The sequence below is a fragment of the Parasteatoda tepidariorum genome, chromosome 9 (assembly GCF_043381705.1).
Source record: "Parasteatoda tepidariorum isolate YZ-2023 chromosome 9, CAS_Ptep_4.0, whole genome shotgun sequence".
Taxonomy (NCBI): Eukaryota; Metazoa; Arthropoda; class Arachnida; order Araneae; family Theridiidae; genus Parasteatoda; species Parasteatoda tepidariorum.
In genome coordinates this window covers 43566099-43590617 of record NC_092212.1, presented here as the reverse complement: position 1 = coordinate 43590617, position 24519 = coordinate 43566099, and the positions used below count along the sequence as shown (strand labels likewise).

Genomic DNA, 24519 nt, shown 5'->3' with positions numbered 1-24519 from the left:
CCTCGTGTGCCTTCAAAACTGCAACCGCAAGCTCCAATACACCATTACTGTAGGGGTGCGAAGTTCTGAAGCCAGTGGCACCATACCCAGTTGTAAAACATATGGGGTAAGGGCTGGGCACTCCGGGGTTAACTTAATTTAATGTATTAACTCAAAATTTCCTCCGATCATCCTCTTTACGAACGAATTCAAATAATCTTCTGTCTGCCCGAAGTCATCGGTTCGGGGCTTCTCATAGTCATCCACTGAACCAACAGTTATTTCACATCCCTGTCAATTATGGTAATTACACCTAATAACTACAAAACATTAATATGAAACATTTTTTTAGTTTTCCTCTTTATCTGATAAAGAACATTTGATCGAAATTTGAGACATCTATTTTTTGAGCAACTTTTAAGTAGCATGACTTTTAGTTAGAGTAATTACCCCGATTATTACCAAATAACGAAATGAAATTTTTCAGTTCTTTCTTTTATCTTATGTAGAACACACTATCCAAATTTGAGACTTCTTTCTTGGTGCAATCTTGTTATTTAGCATTACTGTCAATCAGACAAATTACACTCGAATTACCCCGATAATTACAAAATATATTAACGAATTTTTTTTAAGTTTCTCGAAGATTGAGGCTTCTATCTTTGTGGCCAAACTAAAACGTGCTATTTAATATTACTAATAATCAGGGTAATAACCCCATAATTACTCCTCCGTTGTTCCCCGTTGAAATTTGAGGCTCCTATTTTGATAAAAACGTAAATTAAACTTTAAAATTTCAATGCTGAAAATTTACCACATGAATAATATTTTTCACCTTCAGAAAATGCGTCTTCTAAAAAATCCCATTTTTATGTTATTTCCCGATCATATCAATTATTTAAGCAAAAAATAATACATATGAAAAGCATTTTTACGGTTTCAAATTATGAATTTAGTGTAATTTTATGCCAAATTTAAAATTCAATTTAATTAATAATTGCCCCAAAGGTTTTTCCTTGAAGTAAATAGAGGTTCCACAGCCACGAGGTGTTTTTAGGATCTTCTTTTTTTTAAATTTAACGCGATTTATTATCTACACTTTTTATAAACATTTTGATTTGTTATATATTTTCAAGGAGGAAATATTTGCGTTTGGCGTGGTGCATTCGCTTTTGGCGCTGAAATCATGAAATTATATTTTGACTTTGCAGGACTTCGACTAATACTTTAAGGGTGTCCAACACATACATGATGAAATATATGGAGCTGAATTTTAATATCCTAAGTTACAATGTTGTTGTAGTTCTAGTTCATTTACGTCGCACTAGAGCTGCACAATGGGCTATTGGCGACGGTCTGGAAAATATCCCTGAGGATGATCCGAAAACATGCCATCGCAATTTTGATTCTCTACAGAGGGGATGGCACCCCCACTTCGGTAGCCCAACGACCTATGCGCGAAGTCGAGCACTTTTATGGTAGAACAGGTTAACGAGGACCGATACCGCACTCCCTCGGTCCGTACGCAGACAGATCCAAGTGGTCACCCACCTGCACACTGGCCGAAGCCAGTGATGCTTGACTTCGGTGATCTGCTGGTAACCGTGTCTTAACGATCAGTCCACTACGGAACCCTAAGTTACAGTGACTAATATACATTAATTGAAAGGATTAATGTTGATATACAGCCTAAATTACCAGTGCTTTAAACGGTATCAAAAATTAAAAGTGACAGAAAAATTTCTTATCAGCTTATATACATTTTGATTCCCTGATAATATACAATTCAATAATATCATTCCAAACTATGATACCATACTCACCAAAAACTACAGAATTTCAGTTATTTTTGAATTTTTTTTTTTCTGGTAGCAGCGATTATAATGTATTAATGTTTTAATAAAGTAGAATTAGCAGAATTCTGTCTACCACTACATATAAATGCTTAAACAGATAAATGAATGGTCATGCAGATTAATTGTTTGCTCTTAGCTCTAAGGAACGTCGTAGAAAAATTTATCCAGTTTTAGAAAAATTCTACTTCATTTCCTGACCATACAAAAAATATTGAGCTCAAACCTCAAAGGTTGGAGGGTATGCGCAATAACTTATATCTACAAGTGTGAGGGTAGCCCAAATGAAAGTGGTATTCCTGTAATATATCCGCGATTTGAAGAAAAAGATGTCTACGCATGCCCCTATAGAGGGCGCAGAGTGCTGGGAATGCATGCGATATCGTTTGTATCATGGTTGCCTCCAAATGGTGTCAACAGGCTATCGTCTAATTTTTAACAGCGGAAAATGTGAGTGATATCTATCGTCAAATATGTATGGCACGGAGTGCATATTTCGCAGATCGGCATTCCGATGGTGTATGTATTTTCGTAGTGGAAAAAAACCGTACTGACAACATGTCACGACTTGTTCAAGCTCATTTGGTTATCATCGAAGAAGCAGTTGCAGGTGTAGACCGTCTCGTGAGAAATAATCGATTCTCCCCTCGAGGTATAGCAAAGTACAATGGGTGCCGAGACATTTAAGAGATGAGCCTAAGATTCATCGCATGTGCTTTTCCATGCAACACCTTACACGGTGCCACGAAGTTGGGAACCAATTCCTTTCAAGAATCATTAACGCTGATGAAACAGGATGATGCAGCTCTGATCCAGCTTCGAAAAGTATGAGCATGGAATAGCGACATACTTCATTCCCACTGTCGAAGAGGGCTCATTCGTAGACTAGAGTTGGTAAAGTCATTGCATGAACTGAGAAGGAGTATCAAGAACTGCCAACTTGGCATGTTGTCACTCAGGGTTCACCTTTTGCATCATAATGGTCATTCTTATGTGGTCAAACATTACTAGATTATTCCGCTGAGAGGTTCTCAAACTCACACAGTCTGTGGACCTCTCGTCGTGTGACTACCACATCTTCGGTCCATTGAAGAAAGCTCTGAAAGGACGAATATTTGCAGACGATAATGATGTCAAAACTGCTGCGGTCGAGAATTGGTTCCACAATCAACCCCAGAACTTTTTTATCCAGGGTATCCATCTCGTGGAGCGTTAACACTGTAACTACGTTAAGACATACTTCGAAAGAGGATGGAATTATTTTTTAATAAATTTCTCAATCAATTTCTCTTGCAATTTTTGTTTAACTAAATGCAATAGATAATGATAGAAATTGTCCACTTTAACCACAAGTGTCAACTATTTTTACTCTCAAATTTTGCCAATACTTAAAAGTTTTTTTACTCTACTCGCAGGTTTTAAATATTTGCGCAAATTGATCATTTATAATGGTAATCAGAATCATTGTAACTCAAAATCTTTTCTACAAGAAATAAAATAGTAAATTTTAAAATTTTGTACAACTTTAAATAAAAAAACTCCCCATTTTAAACAAGAGAAGTTACAAATGCAAAAATTAACACCTTGAATTTTATGTTTAAAAATAGAGATATTTCAGGGAGAACACATACAATTACGGTATTTTTATTATTTTATAAGGACTTAAATATGAATGTAATAATATGAATGTCATGAATATTTTTTAAACTTCGATGGAAAGCTATTTTCCACCTATAATTTGTGCTGCCATCTGCTGATAACTTCAGAAAATACAAAATTTCCATTTTGTATTTTCTGTATGAGCTCCTTCCTATTATAAGTTATGTGTCAGTTCATTTATTCATTTCTCATCAAGTTATAAACACCGCATTTAAAAATTCGGTTATTTTATAAGTAAAGAAGTTCAAATTTGTGGTCATTTTTTACAGTAGGTAAAATTGTGAAAATTTCGCCATCCACCTTTCCACCACTAAAAAAGTTTTTTCCTAAAAATAATTATTGGAGATTAGGGTCGTAGATTATTGTATCGTAGATCAATATTCACAGAATCACAGTATAGATCAGTATCACAGTAAAGATCATAGTAGGATCGTAGTAAAGATAATAGTATAATTTTGGAAATTCCACCCCGATTATCGTAAGATTTTCAGATGAGATTATCATAGGATCGCGTAAAAAATCCCACAATCTACCTTTCCACAAAAAGAAAAACGATCTTAAGAATAATTATTGTAGATTAGTATATCGTTGATTGTAGTATCGTAAATCACAGTAAACATTATCTTACGGTCAAAAAGTGAGGCCAACACTGGGGAGTTACTTTCTGTTATAAGTTATATATTCTTTCACTTAATCTTCTCTCATAGAGCTTATTTATAGTGATAAACACAGAATTGAGAAATCTGGTTATTTATAAGCCCATAATTCAAATTTATGGTCATTCTTTACATTGGGAAAAATGTTGAAAAACCCATCCACCTTTCCACAAAAAAAGTTTTAAAAATAATTATCGTAGACTGCAGTAAAAATTATCATGGGATCGTAAAATTTTGAAAATACAGCCCCGATTATCGTTAAACTTCGAAAATCCCGACATCTACCTTTCCATAGAAAAATGATCCTTAAAATTATCGTATGTCATGCATTATTGTAACGTAGATCGTTGGAAAGATTATCGTATTAAAGATAATCGTAAAATTCTGAAAATCCCACCATCCACCTTTTCAAAGTAAATAAATAAAAATTTGGTCCTAAAATAATTATCATAGATTAGTATCGTAGATTACTATCTCGTAGATTACAGTATCCTCGATCACCATAAAGATTATCGTAAGGTCAAAAAGCGATGTCAACTCTGGGGAGCTACTTTCTGTTACAAATTGTGTTCGCTTTTCGTCGAGTTTATTTAGAGTTATAAGCACAGAATTTTAAACTTTGGTTATTTATAAGCGCAGAATTCAAATTTATGGTCATTCTTTTCATTAGGTAAAATTTTGAAAAATCCTTCTAACTTCTCACAAAAAAAAAATTGTTTAAGATTTATTTTAAAACCATCGTTGAACGCCTGACCCAATTTTTTTTTGGTTTACGACTGACAGTGCTGAACTCCGTAGCCTTGTAATATTTTGAACCTTATCTAGAAGACAATTAAGCTCCTGGATCAAGTATTGGGAGAAATTTGCCTTTGAACAGTACTTTTTGTTAAAACTAACCCGCATTTACGTTACAAGGAGAAGAAAACTTTCTATGGTTAGTCTAACGTCAAGGGGACTTGATCGAACTCTGATCTGTCAATTATTGCGGATACTTTACGTTAGCAGTGTGGTCGGTGCGAGCCGGGTGCGGAATTTGAATCGACGAACCATCGATGGGATTCGAACCCGGGTCATTTAATTCGAATGCGAGTACTCTATCCCCTGAGTCACCACAGCTCAGCTAAGATTAATTTCCGATAGTCAGCTAAATGAATTTTATTTTAGAAATCAATCTCAATCCTAAAATTATATTAACATAACTTAATTAGAAAGAAATTGTCCTACAAAAGGTTTGCTGACATTTAGAATATAAATAATTGTTTCGTTTTATGCGAATTTTTGTAAGGTTTTGAAAGAAAACATATTTGAGTCCACTAAGTGTAGCTGTTCCTTTTAAGCAAGCACTGCAACAGATTCAAGAATTATTATACACAAAAAGATGTGAAAATTCATTCTCTTCAAATACGTATGATGGGCAAAAATTGCGCAAGTCAACAAATTGCAAACTGCGTTTTAGTAGGGAAATGAGATGTCAGAATTTATGAATGGTTCTTTTTTGTCATTTCCTTTCGTAGGGAAGACGTCTTGGATTGTATATCTGAAACATGGAGGTGTGTAATTATTATTGTTTTATTCTTGACGAAATTATGAGATTGTTAATAAATATTATTTTCTCTATGCGTAATAAATATTATATTATATTACGCAAAACTGCAAGTAATTTTTATTTTGCTCTAAACTTCAAAATTGCAAAATTTTATTTCAAATTTTAAAATTAAACTTGAAATTATCTGATGAAAGATTTTTAAACTTTTTTTTATTAATTTTTAGAGAGTTTAAATGAATATATTATAAATATGGTATATATGCTTAAACATTTTGACTTTGTTATAATAATCACAAAATCTTCTATTTAAATTTTTTTTTAATCCTTTACGCAGATGGGTCACCGGTGTCTCTTTTATGTAAGGTTTTTTAATATATATTTATATTAAAAAAATTACATAAATATATTTAAAGATATTTAAATATATTTATATAATATATTAGTAATATATTTAAATTACATAAAAAAATTGCAAAAATATATTTAAGTAATTTTAATTATAATGAAACAGCCTAATAGTTACAATATAAATTTTTTAGATTATTGAAATTATGTTTGAACTAAAATATAAATTCCAAGAAAGTAGTTTTAATTTGTTTTTTCATTCAAATTTAAAAAAAATTTTGAACAATTTATTTTTTAAATTAAAAAAATTTCAAGGTTCCATAACTGTTTCTCTTAGATATAAGCTACTGCAAATAAGTGCAAATTTGAAACAAATATTGCTTGGCAGTGAGTCGTGTTTGGAAGATTTTACTTTTAATGCTGGAAAATACACCGGTGTTTCATGCTATATTTCCTAACCATAAATATTAAAATGCTAAATATGATATTTTTCATTTATTTTGACCTAAATAATTACAAAATAATGAAGAAAATATAGATAATATATTTAATAAAACTTCTGTGTCAAAATGTAATGGTGCAAGACGTTTGTTGAAATATGTAAGAAAAATACAATGAGTTTTATCAATATTACAAAATTGTACTATAATTTCTTTTGTTCATAATTTTGCTGACTGTTATTCGTTAATTTGCCGTTAATATTTCGTTAGTTTTAAGACCATTTTGATGTTAGCAGTGCTGGTATTTACATTATATTGTAGATTAACATTTCAAAATACTTTATCAATAGAAGTTTTAACTATTACATTAGTTTCATTTCTAAATGTTAGTTTCTAATACATTCTCAAATTTGGCCACAATTTATTTTATTGACATGTTTATGAAATATTAATCTTAGTTTAAAGAAAATTACTTTGCTTTGGAAAGTTACGTAAAATTATTTTTTGAAAACCCTGAAATCCTGGTACCAAACTAACATTGATATTTGTGAACCAATTATTAGTTAGAATCTTAAATACTAATTCTCCGTACTTAGTTTAAAATTACAATTTTTCAAAAATATTAATAAATATATTTAGTAGATCAAATATTTATATCTCGTAAAATTCATAAGCAGAAATTCGTGTTTATTTTTTAATTTCATCGTTTTGATACTTATATACTTTATGCTAAATTTTTTTTAGCAAACAGAAACTAGGCACAACAGGTATGAAAGATCTTATAGTTAAAGAATATTACGTATATTTTTGTATTACAATTGTTTTAAAAAGTGCTTTTTAGAAATTCACCTTACTATCTTTTTATTCCGAAGTAAGTAATATTTTAAAATTTCTGTTGGAATTAAGCATATCGTTAAGATCTTTAATCGTCAGATATATTTGAAGAAAAACATCAATATTCATGGAAATTGAACTCTTTGGTTATCAATAAGTGTGAGAAAAATACTATTCTTGACGCCTATAGATCATCTGGGTCTCAGATGTTAGAAAAGAAGATAAAGTTTGATTTTGCGTCATTAGATTTTCTCGTTTCAATTTCTTTTCTCGCTTGTGTTCGATACGAACGCATCAACCAACTCATATTTCATTTTTTTCGTCGAAAAATATTCAGGCCTAAATAAGAAACGATTATGATTCTATAGAATAAACCTTTGCTGGATTCTATAAGTTTAAAATACTACACTGCACTGTAAGTTTTACTTCATTAATTTAGTAATTTTTAAAAAAAAATTGCTTTGATTAAGGCTATTACCACTTTGTTTTCTATGTCTAATATTTATTGTCATATGTCTAATATTTATTGTCATATGTCATTGTAATATTTATGTTTCATATTTATTGTCTATTGCATTTCTCTAAGCATAAAAATGTACACACCGTAATGGATATTTGTTTAACAGAACTGAAAATTTAAAAAATAAACTAATTAGAATTTATATATTTTTCGTCTCAATGCTGCTTATAAGATTGTATCTTATTAAGGAAATACATGAAAAGTTTTGAAGTTGTTGCTTTTTACTTGATTTAAAAACCTCATTCGCTTGAAAATTATATAAACTAAAAATTACGGTCAACATGTTTCGAGCCCTCAAAAATAGGCGCCCGTTTTCAAGATTTACCAGACATGAATGAGGAGAAACAATAGTGATATGAAATATAAAACGAACGGTTGGCTACGACAAATTAAAAATATAGGTGATAAACAAAATTGGTTATTTATTGTTTCCCAATTACAAAGTAAAATATTTCCTGTTGTTGATAGTATTTTTATAGACTCAGATATTATTAGACCGTAATTAATTTCTACAGGAATAATCATTGAAGGATTTTTTAGCAAATTTTACTTTTTAAGTGGTAATAGTTATAAATTTTAATTTATTCGAAATTTAATTAGCGTGAGATTTTAGTTTGTTGCTCGAATATATTCTATTCAGTCATCAAATAAACAGATCGTCATATTTAAGTGTAGAAACAAACTCAATATACGGAAAGTCAGTCGATTAATATACTGTCGTGACATAGTATTATATCTAAGTTTCCTATTGTATTTTTCTTTCCATTAAAAATCATATTCCAATCTTTTATCTTTGTTAAACTAATGCTTAAATTGTTTTGTTTAAATTTTATTATATATAAGAGCTTAAACTATTGCAAATAAAAAACTGTTTTGATTTTGGTCATCAATAATAAAGTTTAAATTTTCTGGTGTTTTAGAAGAGTATACGTGTCACGAAAAAACTTTTAAAACTTAGCTTAAAATTCTTAAAACTTTTAAAACTTAGCTTAAACTTAGCTTAACTTTTAAAACTTAGCTTAGATAAAAATATTTATCATGTAATATTTTAACCTACTAGTGGGATGTGCCCCCTGCTCGCTAACGCTCGCCAACCCCCGAAAATTGCTACGCAATCTTATATGGTTCGCTTCGCAAACCAAGCTCACTTCGCTCGTTACTAACTTAGGTCCATTGCAAATGCACAAAATTCTAAGAATTCAAAACAATCATTCAAATCCATATAACAACTTTTTTTTTAAAAAAAAATTACATCTTTTTAGTAAATACTAAGTCATTAAAATAAATTTGAATTCAAATAAATGACATGTAATTCGTTAAACCTATTAGAAATGTGCTATAGTATAATTCGTGATATAAATCAAAAATCGTCAAATAAATTCGTAATATATAAATTCGTGAAAAAAAGCGCTTTCGACAAAATACTAAAATAGAGATCTATCGACAAAGACTACTCACTTCTGCCTAGCTTAATAGTATGAGATTGCCGCAGCTGATGCTCTCTGGTTATTTCAGTTTCCGTTTTTAAAAGCGCTATATGTTGAGCCACCTCAGCTAGATTTGGCATGTGACATTTTTAGCGGCAATCATTGGTCGATTCGCCGTGTAAGAGAAATAGTAACGTAAACAAAACAAAGCAAACGTTGCCACCGGCGGAAAAAAAATACAGCCAAAATTTGGGAGCCACGTAAGAGAATTATATATATTAGATTATGATAACAAATATTACTGTTATAGTATAACTGTTATTAATTATCTGAACAAATCTTGAGTAAAAACGAAACTTTTTTTCAGAAAAGCTGCTAATTAATTTTATGTTTTGATAATTTGATAAGTATGATTTTTTTTAAAAAATTGAACTATATCCCTTAAATCTCACCGAATAGGATTCATTCAACAAAATAATATGGCCTGCACGATCAAATGTTTAATTAACACTTTAATTTAACACGCCAACACGATCAATTATTTTTTTAATTGATATAATGTCTCGGTGATAGTTGAAAATCCGTTTTGCATTAAAAGAAATAAAAACCAATGTAAAATGAATTATGAAAATTGCCTTTAATATTTTCTCAAAAGTATTTGACTTTAAAGAGAAAAAAATAATTAACTCATTTTTGAAATAATAAATTATAGATAGCAGGTAAAACATTTATCTTTCACTTTCTCTTTTCAAATCTGGACGTGATAAGTATTTGATAATTAGAGTATTTAATTGATTAGAAAAAAAACTAACCCTCAGTAAGTTTTGGAACAAAGTTGTTACAAAGTCGTAGATGATATCGATATTTCTAAAATTATAGAATATATTTCATCGGTCACGTTGTCGTTTCTATATTTTTGATACATCAAAAACCCTTGGCTGTCTGAGTTTCGAACGATGAAATGAGTTAATTGTGGAATATATTTAGGATAAGTTGTAAATCAAGAACGTTTATTTACCATCATATAAATGCAATTTCCACAACCCTGAGATAATATTTCACCACCTATTTTCTAAAATCCTTTAGAATGATTGCATTGTTTGTATATAGATGCGAGATTGTTCCTGTTGCACCCGTTTTAGTTCAGAACACCGTTTGACAAACTTACCCAAATTACCCATAATTTAGCAGATTTTGATTGTGTCCATTGAACTCCATATTCAACTAAAATTTTGTTTAGTAAACAGTTTTTTTAGGTTATTAGATAAGGAAAACGTGGCACATGCAAGAGAAATATTTAAAAAAAAATTTCAATTTTCGAAACCATCAATGGGTTAATATTTCATTATTGCTTAAAATTCAAAGTCATGTTTTATATTATGAAGCAAGAATAAATAACAAGGTACCCCAAAATTCAAGCAAGAAACAATTTTGCTAGAAAAACCTTACGATTATTATTGCATTACTACTTAAAACACAAAGACAAGCTTTTTTTTATAATGATCATGCAAGAAGGAAATACAAGAGGCTCCAAAATTCACGCATGAGGTAATTTTCCTAGAATTTTTCTTTTAATTTTTTAAATTTAATCATAAAGTAAAGAGTTAAGCATGGGAGTGTATATCGGATTATAAGGGAATGCTATGCATTCTTCATTCGAAATTTTCAATGACCGCATCGCATAAACTTGGCTAAATTTTGTTAGTATGGCAATCAATTTATCCTTTAAAGCCTGGATGATCATGCAAATTCTGATCATGGATGATCGGACTAACTTCAAATAAATCCAACAAGGGTTGCGATAGCCTGGTTGGTAGGACACTGGAACCATGTCCAAGAGGTCGTGGGTTCGATTCCCTCCTGCCGAAGACTCTCCGTGTAGTGAATGGCGTCTGATACACATTAAATCTGCCGATTCACGAAGTCCTCCATGTTTTCATAACAAATCATACATCTGGGGGTACTGATCCAGAAGTTTCCTTGTCTTCTAGGTTGGTTCAAAATTACAAGGCTACGGAGCTGAACATTAGTAGTCGTAAACCCAAAATTGAGTCGGCTGCTCAACGACGGTTATAAAATAAAAAGTAAGTCCAACAGCGTTAAATCCATACTCAGAGAGCAACCGATATTCCGAATCGACCAAAGCGAAAAATTGAAAAAGAACCAAGAAATTATACAACAATGCTCAAAATATTGTTCAATAATAAAAAAATACGTCGTTCGTTCGAGCGTTCCTCTTTAACGACCCTGAATTATCAGGTGTCACTTTTTGCTAGCATAATTTCGTGAAGCATCGCAAAATTTAAGTCACGTGTTAATTTTGGAAGACCCTTTAACACGTTGAATGCCATGGGGATCACCGGTGACCGGCGAAGCTAACACATTATTCGAGTAAATTCTTTATTTTTTTATATTACTGTCGTTACTAAAATGGTTTGAAGAAATTAATGCAATATAGAACACACAAAAATAGTTTTATTTATATACACAGAGATGCCAACTTGATCCGGACAGCGAATATATATTTTCAAGTGGTAGTTTATTAATTGTGATTCTCGGTTTAATAAATTCAATTTAGTAGATTTTTATGCACTACTATTTATAAACAAATCGTAGGCTTATATAATTCACCACTTTTTACGAAGAAGTCATGCTAAACCTTTTAAAAAATTAGCAAAATCTGTCTAATATCTGCAAATTTAGTTTGTAGCTATTTACCGTTGTGGGCAGACAGGGCAAGCCATGTAAAATTAGCGTGGCATTCAACGTGTTAATAGTGAAATGGTTAAACAAACAACGTCAATTTTTTAGGAGGTAAAATACATTTAAAATTTGTATGTTTCATAATTTTGGTCATCTGTAACAGTTCATAAAAAATTTCACATGATACGATACGTATCTAGCAATCGTGTTCTTGCATCATAATTTATGTACGTGTATATTATGTATTTTGATTCATCTAATAAGTGATAAGATGACAGTAACAATGAAATTAACATCCTTAAATAATCAAGCTTGAAAAATGTGCAAAAAAAAACATATTCCGGTCACAACTTTGACCTTCTCTCATTAAAAATGACATTTACAGGTGCGGCCCGCTTTTATTTGTACGTTCCATATTACATCTCGACTTCTATTATTTCTCAATAAGTATTTAAACATTACTTAAGTTACGAAATAAAGTGATTTTTTGACCAAGTAAAAATGATAACGCGAAGAGATAATATCACTGTCAAATAAAAACTTAAGTGTTTGAGCTAGGGTAAATAGCAAACTTATCTCTCAAAACAATGATTAGAGACATTTTGATGAATTGTTTAAGAGTGAACATCGAAATAAAAATATAAATAAATATTATTTTGTTTACTTAAGAAGGTGGGGGAGTTTTCGAAGGTAAGTTATGCTCTTTTAGGATATTATATACTATGATGTGCTTCGCATTCAAAACTTTTACTGACGCTTAGGTTTTAACTATTCGATAGACTAACAATGCTTACGTTATTAGTATTTTCAGTATGTGCTTTGCATGCAAAGATTTTATTGGAGTTTAAGCTATCTAACTATCTTTAGTACTAGTTTAAACTGTCATTAGTGCTACATGAGAAAATAATTGTGTTATCTCAAGGTATTAGTAATTTCAGTATAATACTTTACAGTCAAAACTTTTACCGATGCTTAGGTTATTTAACTACTCGAGAGAATAGCAATGTTTTTTCAAGGTATTACTAATTTTAATATGTGCTTTGTATGCAAAGATTTTATTGGTACTTAGGGGAAGGTAGGGCAAGATGGGACCACCAAGCAAGACGGGACATCGCCTTTTTTTTCCATGCGCATCACGATAGCAAGATCTAAAGTGCGTTTTCGGAAAGAAAAAATTGTTGTTCTCAATATGCACAAGTTTTTTCGTCAGTTCACAAGGTGTTGTCATTGTTTTGTTTTTCTTATATCGTGTTAAAATATTTTTCCAGGTTTGTATGCTGATATTATTTGTTTAATACATTGCAACAAATTTTTCAAATTTGTGACCATGTAGTGTTATTACTGTATAAACATAATGAGTAGTGTAAATTAAAATTTATTTATTTAAACAAATTTGCAGATGTCTTTTTTAAAAAAATGTACTATCCGGGCAAGATGGGACAGCCAAAGTAGAATAAAAGTGTAACATGAAAATTAAACTCTCAGGATTTGGCAAAAAGCATAAAAAATAAGGTAATATTATCAAAAAGAAATATGAACAAGCAAATATTACTTAACAAATTATTTAAAAAAAATTATAAAAATAATTTATAATTAATTATTTGACAGACAATATTCAGATTGCTTAGAATGGGCTCATGAAGCTTACAGTGCTTATTCCGGTTTTGGCCGCTTCTTATGCAGTAACTGTGATGTTTAAGAACGTTTTTTTTTGTCGATTATTCTTTTATTCTGACATTAATTTCAGTGATTTTTGAAATATAATTATGTGTCCCATATTGCCCGGGTAGCCTGGGCAAGATGGGACAATCTTCTATTTTTGTTTAGGTTAAGTTATTATTAATGAACTTTATTATTTATTTATTTTCTGTATGAGATATGTAAGAGCAATGTTCCCACTATATGTTTACAATATAAAAGATATAAAATTGTTCTAGTTTACTATTTTTTGAGCCTAGTTTCCTTAAGCGGTCCATCTTGCCCTACCTTCCCCTAAGCTATTTTAGTACTGCAGTACAAATGATTGTATTATTGCAAGGTAATAGTATTTTTAGCATATTTTAAATTTAAAACTTATACAGATGCTTATGCCAAACTGCATGAGGAAATGTCATGAGAATCATAAACCTGTGAAAATAATTATTTCTCAAGGAATAAATGTTTACTGGTACAATGATATGTATTCAAAACTTTTACTAACGCTTAGGTAATTATTTACAACTATATTACACAAGAAACTATTAGCGCCTTTTCTTTATTTTCTAATTAATGTAAAAAGTACAGATGAAAGTTTTTTTCTATTTTATTTTTGAACGATCAAAAAATAATGATTTTGTTTGAGTACAATTTGCTTCAAAATAATAAATCTCTATTAAGCTGGTGGTTGATTTACGATGTCAACTTTTTCCTTAGTAATTGGGCGTTATGAACAATTAATTTTTTTGTGTTTAGTCGAGACTGAAATAATATTTGAAAGCTCAAATTTACTAGTCGAATTTGCATTTCCAGCTTTATAAAAAATTAAAGAAAAAAAATGAAATTGATTAAAGCAAGTTGATCACATTCTAAAAATTTGCTTGTTTTAAATTAAATAAAAAAAGTAACGATGATATTTCGAACATTGAAATGCTCAAACTAAAAATTATTATTTTTATTTTGTTTTATTTTAAAAAAAATTTTGTAAATAATTCAGCACATTTTTAAAATTCCGTGGTTTATAGAAAAAAACACATTCTAATTTGTTAAGTAATTAAAAGAAGTATAAGAAATAAAACCTCTTTCATTGAGATTAAGCGATAACAAGCTCATTTACATTTTGAACTTCATATATCAGAATGTTCTAGACTGATGATAACGAGGGGGTTAATGATAAAGAAATGATTATCCATTAAAAAAGTGCAACGATAATAAAATTACTGCAGAATTTTTATCAATATTTATTTCTTTATCATGATTATTATTTCTTGAATTTGTATAACGAACTTGTGGTGCTATTCATAAAATTTTTAATTTCTTTGCAACACTAATTTTTTATGAAAAAATGTTTTATATCTTTTATGTAAAATCTTTAATGTTTTCTTGTAGTAATGATTGATTTTAGGCACATTCCATTTGCAAAGTCCTAACTTAATAGTCAATGACTTTTTTCACCGGAAATAACAAATTGGTTCTCCTGCTCTTCGAAATGATTCGTTGATTTCTCCGATATATATTTTCTAAAACAAGACATTTTTATTTGTTATGTACATATAACTCTTTAAGTACATATTGTTACCTGTTTCACACCACCCTGTATTTAAAATTACTGGGTTTTCTCATCGGTTTCTTGTTAAACAAGAAAATTGTTTTAAGAGTAACATAAATTTTTTTTAATCAAACGAAAATTCAAAATACTTTATTTAATTACAAATGTTGCCGATCGGCCTGTGTAGGGGGCAGGGAACTGTCCTTGCATCAGAAAGGTTCTGGGTTCGAATCCCGGGCAAGGCATGGATGTTTATTTCTCTCTGTGTGTTCTATGTCCTTTCTCCTTTGTGTGCGTGAATGTGACCCGCCCTATAAACGTGTTTGTGGTTGGGTGAATGGTGTGACAGAAGTCGAATTTCTGGCCATGGATGGCGCCACTGAAAAACAAGAACAATCGCACCCCCTCTACCTAAAACAGGCACATGACAAAAAAAAATTACAAATTTTTAGACGAAGAATTTGAATTTGATATTAATTTTTAGACCACGTGGATGATTATTGGGTTATACCCTACTCCGAAGAAAAAAAATACTTAATGCAGCTTAAAGCCTATTCGTTTTGCATTATTGCATCATTATTGATCAAAGGACCTTTAGTTTTATTACAACAGGTGTGCTATTTATCCGGCGTATAAAATGATGGGAGTAAGAATATTTCATTTCTTTTCATTCAGAAGTAATGAACTATTAATAACTATCTCTATTTATCAATAGTTGTGACAATTTCACTCATAAGTATCTATGTTAAAAGTCAGAAAAAAGTGGTAATCAAGGATAGTTTACTCCTTTTGAATAGAAAGAAATAAAATAATTTTTCCACCGGTATATATTATCCCCAGTATATAATACGGTATTCAAATACTTCGAATTTGCTGTAAAATAATGATTGTTCGTCATTAAGCTACTCGAAATTGACATAGTTGTAACAAATATTCAAAATGCGGTAAACGGAGAAAAAATTGTTGCAATCATAATAGACTGGGGAAAACGAAAAAGCACGTATATATTTCGTTCAGGAGATCACCGGTTTAAAACTGGTTTTTGTGAAATTTTTGTTTTTATTATTTTTAATATTCTCGATCATATAATTTTTTTGTATTATTTATAACTATTTGTTTCAAAAACATTTATAAAAGCACAACGAACCAACCAAGGTAAAACAAAAATAAAAATACTATTTTCACAAATATAAATGCAAAATTACACAACTTAAAACAAAAGAAAGAATACTATTTTCACATATGTAAATACGAAAATACACAACTTAAAACAAAAGAAAGAATACTATTTTCACAAATGTATATGTAAGAGCTAAAAAACAACTGTTAGCAAACGTACAGGAATAATATATGTTGCTTTTATTACGAATTATATCATAACAGATTATATAAAAGTTAAAAATGAAACGTCTGCGGCATTAGACCTGATAAAAGATGTCCTAATTATATTGCTTTTTTTCTTTTTTTTTTCTTTCCTCCAAGCCATGAGCATGTACCTAGGTTATGAAAACCCTTAACCATATGGCCCAGGACTTGGCCACTGGTTAATTATATTGCTGCTAACCCGGAAGTATGTAAACTACCTTTACATGTACAGTTTATAAAGAGAGATTCTGAGCGCGCTGATTGGATTTCTCGGCAAAGCCTTCTATTACGTCTTTTTGTAGCTCCTCCCCAAAATCATTTCTCCGTAATTTGATCACAAAATGTAAATCAATCTTAAATCTGTTCTAGTATTTTTCTTATACCAATTATAAGAGAAAAGAAACAGCGTCTTTTAATAGTAACACATTTATTGAAATCAAGTTTATTCTTAAATTTTTCTTTATTTGTTTAAAATATTTTCTTCTTTTTACGTTTCAATATAATATTTTTTAATATAAATGTTGCGGATTTTATGTAAAGGCAAGTTAAGCAATAATATTTTGGTAAAACATAGAATTAGTGCAATAATAATTATTAAACATAAATTGTGAGCATATATTTTAAAAGTATTTTTTAGCTATATATTAAATATAAGAATTGATTAGTATTCAAATTGGTAATTAATTAGTATTATGAATCTCCTTATGCTCTTAGAAATTAAAATTTATAACTTAAATTCATCAAGTATGATAGCAGAATAAAACAAATAAAAACTATGCAGGTTGAGTTTAAATTTATTATATGAGATTTTAAAATGTATATAAATATTATTGTAAAATTATTTTTGATTATTTGAAGAAGATTTTATATATTAGGGGAAAATACTCCAAAATGTTGTAATTCAGAAAAAAAATTATAGAACATTCGTAATTAATAAGAATTATTATATAGCGAGTTGCATGCAACAAGTTTACAAGTTTTACAAGGAAATAAGAGGCAGTTAATAAAATAAAGAAGGCAGTTTCTAAGGTGAAAAAACTGACATTTCAAGTTTGAAAAAGAAATGCTGTTGTACAGAAATTGATCTATGCTTAAATTAACAAGCACAGCAGAATTGAATAGCCATACGTCACAGAAGGCGTTGCCGAGAAGTCCAATAAGCGCTTTCAAAATCTTTCTCTACAAATTATCTATGTAAAGGTAGCCTACATACAAACCGGAAGTTTAAGCTCTATACAACAATCACGCAATGTTCTTAGACTATTATAGTTGCAATAGGGCTTAAAAAATAGAAACGAAAGCAAATATTTACAAGTTTTATTCAACAAATTTTGTATAAAAACATACTAGCCAAAATTTGACATTTGAAACTTCATGGAATTTTTTTTTAAATGCTAGGGAACTAAAGCAGAAAACTTTTAAAGAAATAGAATTTTTTGCTTTTTTATAAAGGTATGAGTATCACCAGGATTTGATTTCTTATGTACCCATTTAAAATTATAAGTGGTGGATAAAATTCGTTTACCTCTGATTTATAAAATTAATGCATTCTTTGCCTTTGCTACTACTGAGAAATGTTTTTTTTCTAAAACTACGGAAATACCGTAGTAGTCGGTGAGTACGTAAAAAAGGAAGGTTAGTTAGCAAAATTCTAAATCATTCGTATGGTTCATAACGAAAAAAATTCATTATAGTACAGTGGTTCCTATTTTAGGCAGATAGTACTGTTTTGAACGAGTCACAGGATAACTTGAGTTCATCAGCGAAACAATTTGGGACTCGGTTGAGTTAATCTGAGTTCATCAGCGTCATGTAGCCGAAAACGTATTAGTGTGCTAAACATATCACATTTCGTATACATATAACCATAATACATTTTATATGCTTATAACCATAATACATTTTATATGCTTATAACCATAATTCATTTCTTATACTTATAACTATAATGCATTTCGTATGCACATAACTATAACACATTTCATATGCATATAACCTTAATACATTTTATATGCTTAAAATCATAATACATTTTTTATACTTATAACTATAATGCATTTCGTATGCACATAACCATAATACATTTCGTATGCATATAACCATTCCACATTTTGTATACGTATAACCATAATTCATTTTGTAAGCTTACAACCATAATACATTTCTTATATTTATAACTATAATATTCGTATGCATATAACCATAACACATTTCGTATACATATAAATGTAGTATAACTTGAAGAGAGAAATTTGTATGCTTTACTGAATGTGTCAAAAATTTGTGATTTTCAATTTTATTTTAAATAAAAATAATCTAAAATTATTAATGTCAAAAATTGCCTTTTTGAATCGTTTTTTATTTTTTGCGTTCGTTTAGGTAACTGCACCAGAATCTAAACCCCCTGAAGAAAAGATGGGTGAAAAAAATGAAAAAATACCATTGTAAGTAAAATTTTTTATCAAAGTCTGAAAAATTTATTTTGATATAAATAAAAAAATTCACAGCTCATCAATTATGAGACCAACGGCGTGATGATGATAATTGGACACTGTTAGCTTTACAGAGATGCAAACTGCTCCAGATTTGACAAACTAGTATTAATTAAAAAAAAATGATCGAAAATTACAAACTAAAATTTCCAAATTTTCGTTTAATTTTTCCAAAGCTTTAAAAGGCTCAACATGGCCTATCTGTATCACAATGTCGCCTATGAATTATTTCGAAGCAGTAGTGAGTAAAAATTATATAAATCGAATTTATTTAACCAAGAATCATACATTAAAAGACTACCACAGTTCGGAGCAAGTTGGAATCGCTGGCTTTGCGACCCAACCATCTTTACTCCATGCACAAACTAATACATATTATCCATACTTATTATATTGTTTTTTTAGATATAAACAGGGATGCCAACTATAGTTCGTTCACCAGGAGTTGGCACTTGGCTCCGCCTTCATCACGTGGTATCGGATGATACTATTTCGCTATTTTGGGGGGAAGGATGTGAACAAGGCTGCTATTTGGCGATAGTATGACAAAAATATTTATTTCGCAATCTTCATGTGCATATTTTGAACATGTGCATTTTATTTCATAAACTTGCTGATATTTCTCTCTTTTTATGGAATAGTTTGTTCTTTTTGAGATATTTTGCTGAGAAAAAGTTTTTATATATAAATTAGCTAGAATAACGAAAATGGTATAATAGCTGATGAGAAAGCGAAGTAAGTGACTGAAAAATAATTCTCTGTTTGTGTTTGGCTTGGTCATCACCTTATACATCAGAAAGCCTCCACACGGTTTCTTATAAGCAGTCTGCACAGACAATTTAAAAAGTGAACAGTTTGAGCGCATGAAACCAAATTTTATTTTAAAAGTGACTGAGAGGAATTTGACATATATATTTGAGAATTGCATCTGTAGTGGTAGACAAGTAAATAAGACAAACTAATCATATTCAAAAATTAAACAAATTTTTAGACATATATTTGGGACCACTTTCGCATTTTTACTAGATTTTCTATTAAAGAGCTCTTTCGTAAACTGGTTTGCCTTCATAGTGGTCTGATCGGACTACCTATAAAAAACCGTGTGGAAGCTTTGCGCGCATTAGAGGTTATCTCGATTTCAAGCGGGGATTCTCTTACTCCCCCGCGCTGAAATGAACTCTGCGTCCGAGGAGGTGGAGCCAAGTGCAAACTCCTGGTGAACGAACTATACTTCGCTTTTTTCAAAATATTTTATAGAGTGGTAGCCAATTAAAAACTGAAGCTTTCCAATTTTCTGATAATTTTTTTAACATTTCAAAAGTCCCAATACGAGTGGGCCTTTGAATCAATTATATGAAGTGGCGTGGAAAATAACTTTAAACGAAATTGACAGAATAAAGAAGTATACATTAAAATTTAAACTTAGCTACCACGAGAAGAAATTCCCAACTATTGTCGAAAGATTTGCAATCCAGTATAAAAGGTTGATTTTTGTTGAATATTTAAAGTGATAGTATATTGTATATTTTACCATTGTATTTATAATTACATAAATTTGTTTTTAATAATAATATTGACCATCACTATATATACATAAATAATTTAAGGAGCCATATAAAATCCTGTAGTCATTCGGTAGATTCCTTAAACATATATAATCTGTAAGTAAATTGAATTTAGTATACAACTTTAAATATTGTAGGAAGCTATTGCTTACGAACTGGTATTGGTTCCGAGTAAAACCCTTGTACACTACGGTATTACATCAGTAATATCGTGATTATACATACACGATAATGCTTACTTATTTTCTTAAGTTAAATTTTTCTGATACTAAAACTAACTACGCGCATTTCCTCTTTAATTTCCCTGCACTCTAACGGTATATCAAACTAATTTTTTTCGCGGTATTTAAGCAGATAATACAGTTGTTTTATTTAAAATAATATCCTGATATTATAATTTATACACATGTCAAAGTCATTGCGTCAAAATAATTTGTGGTTTTTATACTAAAAGTTTAGTTTGTAATACTTCTTAACTAGAATACTTGTAAATTGATATCAATAATATATTGTATTATATAAAAAAAATGGTACATTTTATAATTTAATTTTTTAAATTGAAAATGCCATTTAAAACTGTTTCATTGTTACAAGCTTATTTCGATTAAAATTTCGTCCGGTATTTAAGCAGATAATACAGTTGCTTTATTTAAAATAATATCGTGATATTATAGTTAATACACATGTCACAGTCTTTTCGTCAAAATAATAATTTATGGTTTTGATACTTAACCCCTTGGGGACGGTTGATTCAGAAAAGCATTCGTACAAAATCAGAATCAAGTTGTAATTAAATAAAAAACGGTAACTTAAATGTAGTCGTTACTAATTTGACAGACTTACTTTGCTTTTACACTAATTATTGTTAGTTTAATCATATATATAATCAATGTTAATTCAAAGTATAACTAAATAGTTTTATTTTGAACAAAGTATTGGTGAATTAAATAAATCAAACAATTATAACTCCGCCCACAAATAAACTGCTAAAGAAATACTTTGATTGCCAGTTTTATATTTTTACCCTGATTGATACGGTTTTATGCTGTCACGTATTTGTGACAGTCGGCGCGAAAGGGTTAAAGTTTTGTCTGTAATACTCCGCAACTACAGTCAAGCCTGAAAGCGAGACGGAAAAGAGAAAATACTGGTAGGAGAACTATTTTAATGTTTGATAATATTCGGGAGGAGTTAATCTATTCTCAAGAATAAACAATTCAGTGTAATTAAAATTTTCTCGGCGAAGAAGCAATTCGATATAAAAATTGTATTCGTTAAGAACAATTGGTAGTAATAGATTTTTATTATTCCCGAAAAAAAAAATTAAAAATTCAAATTTATTTGATACCAGTTTTTACTCTTTTCCGTCTTGATATATATGAGTTTTCAGCCCTGACTTCAGTACTCGTAAATTGACATTGATAATATATTTGTATTATATAAAAAAAAATGCTAAATTTTATAATTTAATTTTATAAATTGAAAACGCTATTTAAAATTGTTCCATTGTTACAACCTTATTTCGTTTAAAATTTCTCATAAATTATGGGTTTCTCCATAGAACAATTAGTGACCACCATGGAGGGACCTATGAATCTTTAGTATCAAGAGATAATTCAATCATTTATTGTTGCCACGGCAATGCAGCAGATGAATGTTGCCAAAATGGAATATCGAAATCAACAGAAAAAATACCAAGAAAAGAAAGCATATTAGTAAGTAATGAGAGTTATATTGATAAGTCTCTCTCTGTCACTCTTCATTTTTGTTATTCAAATAATATAACCATTTGCAGGTAGATTCTCATTGCCACGAAGATAAAGAATTGGGCATTGATAAGATTGCGAGACGAAAACTAGTATTCGCCAGTATTCTTTGCTTATTCTTTATGATTGGTGAAGCTGTAGGTAGGTGGTACAGTTTATTATACATGACATTCGCCGGATAATAAGCTTAAAATCTGGCATTCTATGGAATATCTAGGCATTTTATAGAATGTCGAAAGCTATCCGACAAAGTATTAAATGATTAAAAATTATTATATTCATTAAGCATTTTATAGAATGCCAAACGGGCGAATTGCATCATCATTAAAGTATTTACAGTACTGATGGATCCTATAATTCTATAGAATGTTGGCGTTTCATACTATGCTAGCAACATACGATTATTAGTATTTTGATTATTAGGATAACTTTATGATTGAAATTATTGTATTAATAACTAATGATAACTTTGATTGGTACAGTAAGTTAACGATTGGCGAAACTGTTGGTATGTGGTATGTTACAATATAAATGACAGGTGCATAAAAATAAGCGAAAAATTCGACATTTTATGGAATACCCAGACATCCTACAGAATACCTAAAACTTGCCGATTGAGTATAAAACGTTTAAAAATTTTTACATTGATTAAGCTTTTAACGGAATAGCTGATGTTTGTACTTTGATGATGACATACTTTACTCCTTTTGCATGGTTTTTGATCGTTATATACTTTTTAGATTATCGCAATATTTCATTAAGGCCAGGATAGTCTGGCTGCTAGGGCGTTGGACCCATGTCCAAGAAGTCGTGAGTTCTATCTCCACTGACCAAAGACTCCCCGTGTAGTTAATGAGGGCTGGTGCGTGTAATACATGCCGGGTCTTAAAGTCCTCCATGTTACCATGATTCATGTTACCTCTGTGGGTACTAAATTGGAGATTGACCGTTCTCTGATTTAGGTCTAAATTACAATCTGTGGATGAATAAATGGATGTATGATTGGGTCCGTTCTGTAAATGAACTGTGATGTGTGTGTGTAGCTGAGGTCACTTTTTCGGTCATAGGTGGTGCCCCTTGAAGTCAAGAAAAGCACCCTTTGCCTTAAATTCTCTTGGTTTTACCAAGAAGGCTTGCTGTTTGGCAAGTGGCATTAGAACCAACAGTGCCATATTTCATAAATGCTTAAAAGTAATGTTTGTATTTCCGAAGAATGAACGTCTCTTATATAATAACCTTATTATGATATTATTTCTTACTTGCTGGAGATAATTTTTCTTAATGGTAACGGAGGTGATAATACAGAGATTTTGTATAGATTTTTTCTTACGTTAACCGTGGAGCTAACTTCATTTTCTGTCACTGAATAACACTGCTATTTGTGAAAAAAATGTTTGTGCCATTGTGAAGCTGAAATAACGTTAGAGGGAACCGTAGCGCTTTGCAAAAACTGTGTCTGATGAAATATATATATATACATACCTGCCAACTCTTAACCCTTTCGAGGATGATTTACCTCAGTGGTAGTTAATTGGAATTTAAATTACAAATTTAGGCAGAAACATATGCTGTGTTTTGAAAAAGCTTATGTGGACTAACAAGAGAGAGAGAGAGAGAAATTAACCATCTCGGTGCGCTGCCGCGTAGCGGCATTAACCGATTCGTCGCAATTTGAAATCGATAATGGCGGGTAAAGAGCAGGAAATGTTGGTGGAATTCGGAGGGGGCGGTGCCTTGCACCGGGTAAAGAATCGTGGTCGCTAATTGGTCGCTGTCCTCAGCGAATCATGTGTTGAGAAAATATAAGAAAATTGCAATGAAAATGAGTGAGATTTACGTAAAAGGCATGAGATAAAATAACAATTAAGTAAATTAATATGTACATAACGATCGATATTTACATTACGATAAAAATAAACAAGATCTGAGATAAGTAAATAATGATACACGATAAAATACACAATTGAGAATAAAATAAAATTTGGTTAATAGAACTATGTACAAATTTACATATTAATATATATGCTTACTGTTTTTAAAAATAGTGGTGGTCAAAAAGATTATAAATTAAGTTTATAAATGCAAGGAATATATAAAAAGCATGCATTTTACTACCACTTTAAAT

At 30.2% G+C, this 24519-nt stretch overlaps 1 protein-coding gene across 1 annotated transcript in view; it reads left to right on the top strand.

Annotated features, from left to right (window-relative positions):
• Window positions 1-5638: 5638 nt before the first annotated feature.
• Window positions 5639-24519, top strand: part of LOC107439432 (proton-coupled zinc antiporter SLC30A2) — a gene marked incomplete in the record, with an annotated part of 35566 nt that continues 16685 nt past the window's right edge. The window contains 3 exon segments of the mRNA XM_071184954.1: window positions 5639-5697; window positions 18951-19015; window positions 22190-22333. Coding sequence (XP_071041055.1) covers window positions 5692-5697; window positions 18951-19015; window positions 22190-22333 — 215 coding nt within the window.